At 40.5% G+C, this 12,403-nt stretch overlaps 1 protein-coding gene across 40 annotated transcripts in view; it reads left to right on the forward strand.

Moving 5' to 3' along the window:
• Positions 1 to 12,403, forward strand: part of ZC3H11A (zinc finger CCCH-type containing 11A) — a 61,371-nt gene that overhangs the window by 29,946 nt on the left and 19,022 nt on the right. For all 40 annotated transcript variants that reach the window (XM_033199231.1, XM_033199270.1, XM_033199259.1 and 37 more), the window contains 6 exons: positions 4,857 to 4,980; positions 5,989 to 6,192; positions 6,318 to 6,434; positions 6,665 to 6,745; positions 8,178 to 8,288; positions 10,905 to 10,967. In XM_033199231.1, coding sequence (XP_033055122.1) covers positions 4,857 to 4,980; positions 5,989 to 6,192; positions 6,318 to 6,434; positions 6,665 to 6,745; positions 8,178 to 8,288; positions 10,905 to 10,967 — 700 coding nt within the window. The remainder of the gene's footprint in view (positions 1 to 4,856; positions 4,981 to 5,988; positions 6,193 to 6,317; positions 6,435 to 6,664; positions 6,746 to 8,177; positions 8,289 to 10,904; positions 10,968 to 12,403) is intronic.

The following is a 12,403-nucleotide window of genomic DNA, read 5'->3' on the forward strand; positions in this document are numbered from 1 at the left end:
GCAAATAGCAGCAGATATCAAATTGATAAAGGAGTACTCTGCAGCTTTTATATTTTATGTTACAACATGAAAAGTCTTGTTGTAACATTGTTAGTGGAGTGTATTGGCACAACTCCTACGGAGGGTATGTCAGTGTCTCCAGGAGCACCTCTTCATTTTAGAGATTCTCTAGAATGTATTCAGAGTTAGGATTTATTACAGCAATAGTGTAAAGACACACTGTCAGATCATAAGAGAAAAAGACACTGGAGGAATCTGGAAGAATCCATGTGCCTGTTTTTTTATGCCCACTCACTTTAGGGGTGACACAGAGCACACTCTTCTCCGAGTCATGAAAATGCAGCAGTGCATGTGTGGTGTTCCTGCGCAGGGATATCCATTAGAGACTCAACATCCAGGATTTTCATTGGTGCTGGCCAAGTAAGCACCCTTTACCAAACATGTACCCGAATTCCAGACTCCCAAAAGGAAGGCAGATGTTCAGCATTAACCATGTCGTTTGCACAAACAGTCTAGATATACTGAGCCTTCTCCCTCCCCCACTTACCAATTAGCTTGGAGCATCTAAAAGCCAAGTTCCCAGATGTTAGCCAAGAACAAGCCTTGCAAGCAGGCATTTCTAAGGATACTAGTCTCAGAGTTGCTATGTTAACTCTTTTCTGCACAGAGGCTTATTGGCTATATTGCTTGAAAGAACTAAATGCTTATACTTTTTACACATAGGTATTTACCTGCAAAATAAGATGTGTGCAGAATTACTTAATGTAGTAATTTGTAATAGTAAAATACTGGAAATAACCTGTCCTTTTAAAATAAAGTTTTTGCTACATTCATACAGTGGAGTGCCGGGTAGCTGTTAACAAAAAATTTTAAAGGGGAAACTAATTTATTGATATGGAAATAATTAGGATATATTGTCAAGTGGAAAACCTAAGGTGAAGAGCAAGATGGGTTAAAAAAAGGAGAGGGAAGCCTGGTGCCGTGGCTCATGCCTGTAATCCCAGCACTTTGGGAGGCTGAGGTGGCTGGATGACCTGACGTCAGGAGTTTGAAGCCACTTGGCCAACACAGTGAAACCCCATCTCTACTAAAATTACAAAAATTAGCCGGGTGTGGTGGCACACCCCATTGTCCCAGCACTCAGGAGGTTGAGGCAGGAGAATCACTTGAACCCAGGAGGCGGAGATTGCAATGAGTCGAGATTACACCACTGTACTCCAGCCTGGGCTATGCAGTGAGGCTCCCATCTCAAAATAAAAAAAAAAAAAAAAAAAAAGAGAGAGGGAAAACAGTTTATATTTGTTTTTCACTTGCATATGAATTTTAAAAATCTCTGGAAGTATAAAGGTGAAACTTAACAACAGTGGCTATGGGAAGGTGACAGGGATGAGAAGGAGTCTTTTTATTGTGTACCCCTTCTGTGTGCAGTTCATTTTCATTATTCATTGGTTCCATATTTGCGAATTTGCCTACTTGCTAAAATTTATAACCCCCAAATCAGTACTTGGTCATTCGTAGACATGTTCAGAGCAGCAAAAAATTTGAGTCATATGACATGTGTCACACTGGTTCACAAATTGAGTCACATTTCCAGGTGAGGTGGAACAGAGCTCTGCCTTCTTCTGATACTGTAAACAAGTGTCCTTTTTCATAGTCTGCTTAAAATGGTTCCTAGGCCTATTGCTGAAGTGCTTTGTAGTGTTCCTGAGTAGAAGAAAGCTGTGATGTGTCTTACAGAGAAAACAGATTGTTAGGCCGGACGTGGTGGCTCATGCCCGTAATCCTAGTATTTTGGGAGGCCGAGGCAGGCAGATCATGAGGTCAGGAGTTCGAGACCAGCCTGGCCAACATAGTGAAACCCTGTCTCTACTAAAAATACAAAAAAATTAGCTGGGCATGGTGGCATGTGCCTATAATCCCAGCTACTCGGGAGGCTGAGGCAGAAGAATTGCTTGAACCTGGGAGGTGGAAGTTTCAGTGAGCCGAGATTGTGCCACTGCATTCCAACCTGGGCGACAGAACGAGACTCTATCTCAAAAAAAAAAAAAGAAAATAGATGTTAGATAAGCTTTATTCAAGTGTGAGTTATAGTGCTATTGGTCTTGAGTTTCATATTAATGAATGAACAATATTAAATGCACCCAAAACCAAGTTATGTATTGATTAGTTGATGAAAATGTGACCAAGGGCTCACAGGAACCCAACTCTGTTTCCTTTAGGAAAAACGGTTTAGTATTTACTAATTCAGTGTTCCTAGTGACTTTATAGAGCATAACTACTGCAAATAATGAGAATCAACTTGTTTTAACTTTGGATCATGTGCTGTATTACTGTTAAAAATGTGAAGACATAATTATGTAGGAGAAATATTATTGTGGAGGATGTTTTTTCTTTTTGGTTTTTTTTTTGAGACGGAGTTTCATTCTGTCTCCCAGGCTGGAGTGCAATGGCTCCATCTTGGCTCACTGAAACCTCCACTTCCCGGGTTCAAGTGATTCTCCTGTCTCAGCCTCCTGCATAGCTGGGGCTTCAGGCGCCCTCCACCATGCCTAGCTAATTTTTGTATTTTTTAGTAGAGACGGGGTTTCACCATATTGGTCCGTCTGGTCTTGAACTCCTGACCTCAGGTGATCCACCCACCTTGGCCTCCCAAAGTGTTGGGATTACAGGCGTGAGCCACCGCGCCTGGCATGTGGCGGATATTAATAAGGAAAAATGTACAGCATTATATGGAATACCTTTCTTTTTAGTATGCATATAGTCACTTGTGATTTTTTTTTTTTTTTTACAAGTAAAAAGAATTCATACCAAAATAAGTGATTCTCTTTGGGTAATAGCATAATTGGCATTTCTTTCCATTTTCCAAGTTGTCTTCGTTGCACATATATTACTTTTCAATTAGAAACAAAATCTAGTAAATGTATTAAACAGATCAGATAAATGTCATGTGACTTCTGTATATAGAAGATAGTGTTACAGAAGTCATTCAGTAATTTGAAAATTGCTTCCAGGAAAGATGTAAAATTTAAGCAAAGGCAGGCTTAGGAACAAGGAAGATTGGCATTAGGTTCTGCCTTGAGAAAGGAAGAATTGAATAATTGTTGTTATTCCTGTCTAAAAAACAGTGGTAGCTATTACATCTATCTTTTGGGTGTGACAGAGGACTAAGAAATTCTGTCTAGTTCTTTGAAAGTAATAATATTTGCTGTACTTTTAGTTTTACTTTATTTATTTTTACTGCTCCTTGTGGAGCAGGGCTACTCTATAAGCAGTGTGCCCAGTACACTTTTAAAAAATGTTAATAGGTAATTATGCATATGACATAAACTTAGAACATATTTTTAAAAAACTGATTTTGCCAAATCACCTTTCAGAGATGTGGAGCTAATTTACATTTCCATTATGTGTTTGAGACTGCCTGATGCGTCCATATCCCTAAAAACAGTGTATTATTGAATTTTATCAGTCTCTCAATATAGTAGATTTTGGAATTTGCCCTTTCTGATACATTTGAGCATCTTTTTGTAATGGTTATTGTTTCTGTGTTTCTATTCTCCATATTCTTACATTTCAATGCTGGTGTTTTTTCCTGGAATTTTAAACCTTAGGCTGTTTATAATGATTAGAGATTCAACATAATGCAGTTCATTGGAGGTTAGTTACTTTTTCGGAGTACTTCTCATATCTTTTTTTCCCCTTTTTTGAACTATTAAAATGTATATAGAAAAGTGCACAAATCGTAATCTTACAACTTGAAGAATTTTCATAAAGTGAATATACTTATTTGATCAGCAGCTAGTTCAAGAAACAGAGTATTAGCAGTAATCTATCTTCCCCTTCATCCCCTTGTTACTAACCACATCCCCAAAGCTGATCACCATCCCAACTACCCTACCATGGAGAAGTTTTGACTGTTTTGATCTTTTCATAAACGGAATCATATAGTATGCACTCTTGTGTCTGGCTTCTTTCATTCCACATCTGTGGCATTGAGTATAGCAATAGTTTATTCCTTCTCATTACTAGATGACATTCTGTTGTATGAATACTTTACGGTTTCTTTATCCATTCTGGTGTTGATGTACACGTGGGTTTGCAAAAGTATAGAGCTATTGAAAATAATATTGCTGTGAACATTGCTTATACACAGCTTTTGGAGAACTAGTGTATATATTTTTCTTGGACATATATCCTATGATCCGGCAGTTTATTCTAGATGTACAGGCATTCTTTTTTTTTCTCCCAATTTTCGTTTATAAAAGTAAGGTGACTTGGGAAGGATACCTAACATCCTTAGTGTGCTTTTACATGTGCCTTACTTGGAGAATTCATGAATGGGAAGAATTTTCTCAAAGCCTTGAACTCTCAGCTTCAAGTAGTAACTGCAGTTTATTGAGTTTGAACTATGTGCTTAGTGCTTTATTTTATGTACTCTTCATAAGAAACCATTTATTCCCATTTTATAGTTAAGGAAAGTGAGGCTTAGAGGCATAAATTGTCCAAGGCTATCTGGCCAATAAGTAGCATAATAGAGATTCAGATCCTGTTATCTTTGATTTCATAAACTTAAACTGCTGTATCGCCCTGCTTCTTTAAATTAAGTGTAGACATTTTAGGGGTTCCAGGATGAGGGTAAAAAGGGAAAGAATAACATAAACTACTCTCCTGCTCTTTTCAGCTCTCCATCATGCCTAAGTTATGTTACTTTCAGCAACCTCTCTTCCTTCTAAAAATCATCTCATCTCACATGCCTCGGATTTTTGAACCCTGTATGAACTTTGTCTAGAAAACAAACTACCACATTAATACACGTATCACTGTTTTATTTGAAAGCAATGTGTTTTTCCCTCTTACAGAAAAAACGCAGTGAAATTCCTTGTTATTGGGAAAATCAGCCAACGGGATGTCAAAAATTAAACTGCGCTTTCCATCACAATAGAGGACGATATGTTGATGGCCTTTTCCTACCTCCGAGCAAAAGTGAGATCAGTTTTTAATTTTAAAAGAATACTATCAAATGAACAGCTATTATGCGCACTGTACAACAGTACTTTTCAGACGTTGGCTCCTTTCAGTCTTGTGAAACAGCAGAATTATTTCCACTTTACAGAGTGAACTGAATCTTATTAAGGTTAAATGATTTATCCATGGCCATAGAACCATTATATCTTGGCATGCCATTTAAGTTATTATACTTACTTCATTTCTCATGTTCTTATCAGACCCATAAACATTTTCAAAATAAATTTGATTTTCTAGGCCAAAGGTTGGCAAAACTGGTCCTCTGCCTGTTTTGTAAAATAAGTTTTATTGGAAAGCAGCCTTGCCCATTCATTTACATATTTTCTATTACTAGTTTTGTGCTAGTGCTGTAGAATTGAGTAGTTGAGACAGAAACCATATGGCTTACAAAGCCTAAAAACTGGCTCTTTGCAAAAAATATTTGCCAACTCTAGACTATAATCTAAAGTAAAACTAAAAAGCTAGTAGTTATTCCCCAAATCCATTTTAAAGTAATTTAAAAGTGGAATTGGCCATTTAAAAGCCACATTTGCTACGTGATTAAAATTTGATGGCTACATCTTTTTACCTCAATTTAAGGGAAAAAAGTAGACTTACTCCTTTCTGGTTTGGTTCAAATAAGTATCATATGCTTGGTCTTAAAAGCTACTTTGCTGAGCAAAAAGCCTAGAATTGCACTATTAAAATTAAAGGTCTAGAATTTGTGAACAGGTACTATGCTTCTTCTAGTCTTCTGTTTATTCTGTTTTGAGTGCCCACTTTGTGTTTATGTACAGTGGAGAGTTAATTAGCTAAAAGCGCATTTTTTCCCTCCTAGGACTTTAGAACTTAAATGAGGAAATTTAGTGAAAAGACATAACTGCTCATAAGATAAATACACCATACTTTTCATAGGGGGCCAGGAATTTTTGGTAAATTGGGGTTGTATCTTCTGTTTTTAATTTGTGACTGATTTTGTGCGTTTAGCTGTGTTGCCCACTGTGCCTGAGTCACCAGAAGAGGAAGTGAAGGCTAGCCAACTTTCAGTTCAGCAGAACAAATTGTCTGTCCAGTCCAATCCTTCCCCTCAGCTGCGGAGCGTTATGAAAGTAGAAAGTTCCGAAAATGTTCCTAGTCCCACACATCCACCAGTTGTAATTAATGCTGCAGATGATGATGAAGATGATGATGGTGAGTTCTGTGTGGCTCCTTCTTTAAGGCAAATAAATAGAGTCACATAGTAAATTGGGCAGAATCAGGATTAAAGCTATAGGCTTATTTTTAATTGTGAATTTGCCTTAAATGTTGGCATACAGATCAGTTTTCTGAGGAAGGTGATGAAACCAAAACACCTACCCTGCAACCAACTCCTGAAGTTCACAATGGATTACGAGTGACTTCTGTCCGGAAACCTGCAGTCAATATAAAGCAAGGTAAGAAGAGGCTATATTGATGCCAAATCTTACACCACTGTTGAAACTAACTTTGAAATTTAGTTGACAATAATTGGCTTCCCTCTTCCTTTTCCCATGCTACACACATACATACCTATACTTAGTTTCTGTTGATCATTTATTCAAAAAATAAATGCCTGCTATGTACAGATAAAATACAAAGATGAAAAGGCTCTAGTTCCTCATAAAATTTCTATTTGTATTTTCAGGTGAATGTTTGAATTTTGGAATAAAAACTCTTGAGGAAATTAAGTCAAAGAAAATGAAGGAAAAATCTAAGAAGCAAGGTGGTAAGTCATCACAAATTTTGGCATGGATAGTTTTATGTTGCTAGGAAAGAATACTAAGGACGCTTCTAGAAGCAACAGCCAAAATGAGAAAATAGATTTTCATTTCCATGGCCTGTTTGAAGTAAAACACAAACTTATTTAAATTGTGGTTGCTTTTAATTCACTGCAGCTGTGTTTCGGTCACTAATGATTCAGAGCTGGGTACAATAAAGAATCTGAAAGAACCTGTATATCTTGAAAAATATAGCTCTAAAGAATATCATATAAGAACTAGATTAATTCTGTAAGTTCTTATAGTGGTTAAAAAGAAGTTATATTAAGAGAGGAAAGGCTGGGCATGGTGGCTCACGCCAGTAATCCCAGTACTTTGGGAGGCTACGAAGGGCAAATCATGAGGTCGGGAGATCCAGGCCATCCTGACCAATATGGTGCAACCCTGTCTCTACTGAAATACAAAAAATTAACCAGGTGTGGTGGCATGTGCCTGTAGTCCCAGCTACTCAGGAGGCTGAGGCAGGAGAATCACTTGAACCCGTGAGGCAGAGGTTGCAGTGAGCCGAGATCGCACCACTGTATTCTAGCCTGGCGACAGAGCAAGACTGTCTCAAAAAAAAAGAAAAAAGGAAAAACTTCATTTTCTAGTAGAAGAGTTATTCCTGAAGAGCTGCTAGGATTTTCTTCTGGAGCTTACGTCAGCCTGACTAATCTGTATTTCCAACCCCCAATTTTTTTTTTTTTTTTTTTTTTGAGACAGAGTTTTACTTTTGTTGCCCAGGCTGGAGTGCAGTGGCGCAGTCTTTGCTTACCACAACCTCCACCTCCTGGTTCAAGCTCTTCTCCTGCCTCAGCCTCCTGAGTAGCTGGGATTACAGGCATGCACCACCACGCCCGGGTAATTTTGTATTTTTGGTAAAGACAGGGTTTCTCCATGTTGGTTAGGCTGATCTCAAACTCCCAACCTCAGGTAATCCACCGCCCCAAGCTTCCAACCCTAAAATTTATAGTTTGAAGTGTAGTATATAGAGAGAGAAATGGTTCTAAGAACCTTGTTTTAAGGCTTGCTTTATAGGAACCTTGGAGTTGTGTTTTCAGATGATTAAATTTAAATAGAATAGGTTGGATTGATACACCTGATAGCTAGTATACCTCTGAGGTTAATTTTAGAATAATATTAGCCTTATTGGTAAATAAAAGTAGTTTGGGTGCCTAAGTCACTCAAAATAATTTTATATTTTGTTTTCACATCTTGCCCAAGGCTCCCCTCACCACTACCCTGTTTGACTGTAGGCAAACAGATACAGAAAGGCTGACTGGCTTATAGTCATAATATCAGTCTGTATTGGACTTAACTAGTTACAAAAACAAATCTTTTGACTTGCAGTAGCATTATTTTCCATAAATTATTTGCTGTTCTTTGACTTGCCTTATTCAGAGGGTTCTTCAGGAGTTTCCAGTCTTTTACTCCACCCTGAGCCCGTTCCAGGTCCTGAAAAAGAAAATGTCAGGACTGTGGTGAGGACAGTAACTCTCTCCACCAAACAAGGTAAGGTATAGTAGGTCTTAGAGTTGTCAAGCCTCTACTTTTATATAATTGGGAATGCAAAATCCTTGAGTATCTTTTACCTTTGATGAATTTTCAGGAATTTGTTAGTATATTGATGAGATATAAAGATGAAAAGTTGGTACATTCAACTCTAATATTTAAAAGGTTGTAATTCTTCAACCTTCAAGCAGCCCTCACATTTATTTTTCCATTTACTGTTGATACCCACTCAATACATTTATTGGCTTCCCATGTGACTAAAGAACTATAGGCCGGGCGTGGTGGCTCAAGCCTGTAATCCCAGCACTTTGGGAGGCCGAGACGGGCGGATCATGAGGTCAGGAGATCGAGGCCATCCTGGCTAACATGGTGAAACCCCGTCTCTACTAAAAAATACAAAAAACTAGCCGGGCGAGGTGGCGGGCGCCTGTAGTCCCAGCTACTCTGGAGGCTGAGGCAGGAGAATGGCGTAAACCCAGGAGGCGAAGCTTGCAGTGAGCTGAGATCCGGCCACTGCACTCCAGCCCGGGCAACAGAGCGAGACCCTGTCTCAAAAAAAAAAAAACTATAATAAAGTTTTTTATTTTTTTGAGACAGAGTTTCACTCCTGTTGCCTAGGCTGGAGTGCAATGGCACAATCTTGGCTCACCGCAACCTCCGTCTTCTGGGTTCAAGTGATTTTCCTGCCTCAGCCTCCCGAGTAGTTGGGATTATTGGCATGCGCCACCACGCCCGGCTGATTTTTGTGTATTTTTAGTAGACATGGGGTTTCTCCATGTTGGTCTGGCTGGTCTCAAACTCCCGATCTCAGGTGATCTGCCCACCTTGGCCTCCCAAAGTGCTGGGATTACAGGTGTGAGCCACCGTGCCCGGCCATTAATTTTTTTTTTTTTTTTTTAATGGAGTCTTGCTCTGTCGCCCAGGCTGGAGTGCAGTGGTGCCATCTCCACTCATTGCAACCTCCGCCTCCCGGGTTCAAGTGATTCTCCTGCCTCAGCCTTCCCAGCAGCTGGGATTATAGGCACCCGCCACCACACCTGGCTGATTTTTGTATTTTTCGTGGAAATGGGGTTTCACCATGTTGGCCACACTGGTCTTGAACTGCTGACCTCAAATGATCTGCCCGCCTCGGCCTCCGAAATTGCTGGGATTATAGGTTTTAGCCACCACACCCAGCCTGTAATAAAGTATTTTCATTTAATAATTTTAAGTCTAATAAGGAATTATAGATACATTTAAATGTTTGTGCAATTCAAACAACAAAGAATTAGAAGAGAGCTCACTTCTTCCTGAGGTGATCAAAGAAAGTTATATTGGAGAGTTAACATTGGAGTAGAGTACAATTTCATTTAACATATCAAAGTGCATAAGCGAAAGTATAGTTTCAGCTTTATAACCAATTGGTTAAGAATACAATCTTTTTTTTTTTTTTTTGAGGCAGAGTCTCACTCTGTCGCCAGGGCTGGAGTGCAGTGGCCGGATCTCAGCTCACTGCAAGCTCCGCCTCCCGGGTTTACACCATCCTCCTGCCTCAGCCTCCCGAGTAGCTGGGACCACAGGCGCCCGCCACTTCGCCCGGCTAGTTTTTGTATTTTTAGTAGAGACCGGGTTTCACCGTGTTAGCCAGGATGGTCTCGATCTCATGACCTCGTGATCCGCCCGTCTCGGCCTCCCAAAGTGCTGGGATTACAGGCTTGAGCCACTGCGCCCGACCAAGAATACAATCTGTCTTATACTTGACTGCTATTACTAATTAGTACTATGCTAGGCCAGGAGCAGTGGCTTACATGTATAATCCCAGTACTTTGGGAGGCCAAGATGGGTGGATTGCTTGAGGCCAGGAGTTCAAGACCAGCCTGGCCAACATGGTGAAACCCCATCTCTACTAAAAATCCAAAAATTAGACTGGGTGTGGTGGCTCACGCCTGTAATCCCAGCACTTTGGGAGGCCGAGGTGGACGGATCACAAGGTCGGAAATTCGAGACCAGCCTGACCAACATGGTGAAACCCTGTTTCTACTAGAAATACAAAATTTAGCCAGGCGTGGTGGTGCACGCCTGTAATCCCAGCTACTCAGGAGGCTGAGGCAGGAGAATCGCTTGAACCCGGGAAGTAGAGATTGCAGTGAGCTGAGATCGGGCCACTGCACTCTAGCCGGGGCGACAGAGTGAGACTCTGTCTCAAAAAAAAAAAAAAAAAAAGCCAGGCATGGTAGTGTGTGCTGTAGTCCCAGCTACTCGGGAGACTGAGACAGGAGAATTGCTTGAACCCAGGAGGTGGAGGTTGCAGTGAGCCAAGGTGGCACCACTGCACTCCAGCCTGAGTGACAGAGCGAGACTCTATTATTATTATCAAAAATAATAACAATAATAATTAGTACTGTGCTATTGCTTCTGTTTGGGCTGTATGTTTGGCTGTTTGTTATTAATAGGTTCTGGGGTTTTGTTTGGTTTTTCTTTTCAATGTAGTGGGCTTCCTTGAGACTGAGACCTGATTTTCAAGAGACTTTCTGGGTGGGTTCATGCTAATATCAGAACATACTTTGTACCCATTAGTTGTTACTGAATACAGAAAAATTGACTAAGGATAGAGAAATTCTGCTTTTGCCATTTCAGGAGAAGAACCCTTGGTTAGACTGAGTCTTACTGAGAGACTGGGGAAACGAAAATTTTCAGCAGGTAAAGTTTTGTGCATATCTTTTCTTTTCTGCTTGTTTGTGCGTTAACATGATAGCTTCTCCAAACTCTCTTTAAACAGATCACATCATTGTTATTGGTGCCCCTGTATTGGCTGAAAGCACTTATAAATTCCTCATGTTTTCGTGAGTGCTTTGTACCTTTTATTGAAGTTACAGAGATTTGAGTGTTGCAATTGAATTAGATTATGACCATGACCAGCATTTTGGAAGGAACTAGATTTTTTAAATGGTAAAGAACACCTCTATTTCTCTGGACATATTTATTTATTTATTTATTTATTTTTTTTTTTTTGAGACGGAGTCTCACTCTGTCGCCAGGGCTGGAGTGCAGTGGCCCCATTTCAGCTCACTGCAAGCTCTGCCTCCCGGGTTCACGCCATTCTCCTGCCTCAGCCTCCTGAGTAGCTGGGACTACAGGCGCCCGCCACCTCGCCCGGCTAGTTTTTTGTACTTTTTAGTAGAGACGGGGTTTCACCATGTTAGCCAGGATGGTCTCGATCTCCTGACCTCATGATCCGCCCGTCTCAGCCTCCCAAAGTGCTAGGATTACAGGCTTGAGCCACCGCGCCCGGCCTCTCTGGACATATTTAAATGTGAGTGTTTTAGAGTTTTTTAGAGGTGAAAAAAAATCATTGGTTAATGTGTGTCTCTTTGAATATAGGAGTCCCTAAGAAGAAAGAAGAAAATATGTATATATAAAATTTGAGTCCTTGAGTCTGTTGGTGCTTGCTTATTTATTTATTTAGAGACAGAGTCTTGTTATGTTACCCAGGCTGGAGTGCAGTGGTGCAATCTCATCTCACTGCAACCACCATCTCCTGGGCTCAAGTGATCCTCCCGCCAGCCTCCCAAGTAACTGAGACCATAGGCATACACCACTATACCTGGCTAATTTTTGTAATTTTTGTAGTGATGGGGTTTCACCATGTTGCCCAGGCTGGTATCCAACTCCTGGGCTCAAGTGATCTGCTGACCTTGGCCTCCCAAAGTACTGCAGTTACAGGCATGAGTTACCATGCTTGGCTGCTATTTTATTTTTGGGGGGAGGTACTTTACCATATTAGTAAATTGTTGTATAACTACCCTAATGTGTCTGACTCCAAAAAATTATTATTATTTTTTGAAACGAGAGTCTTGCTCTGTCGCCCACTCTGGCGTGCACTGGCACAATCTCAGCTCACTGCAACCTCCACCTCCTGGGTTCAAGTGATTCTCCTGCCTCAGCCTCCTGAGTAGCTGGGCTTACAGGCACTACCTCCGGCTAATTTTTGTAGTTTTAGTAGAGATGGGGTTTCCGCCATGTTGGCCAGGCTGGTCTCGATGAACTCCTGCCCTCAGGTGATCCACCCACCTCCGCCTCCCAAAGTGCTGGGATTATAGGTGTGAGCCACTGTGCCTGGCTTTCAAAAAATTATT

The sequence above is a fragment of the Trachypithecus francoisi genome, unplaced genomic scaffold (genome assembly GCF_009764315.1).
Source record: "Trachypithecus francoisi isolate TF-2019V2 unplaced genomic scaffold, Tfra_2.0 Lachesis_group5, whole genome shotgun sequence".
NCBI lineage: Eukaryota > Metazoa > Chordata > Mammalia > Primates > Cercopithecidae > Trachypithecus > Trachypithecus francoisi.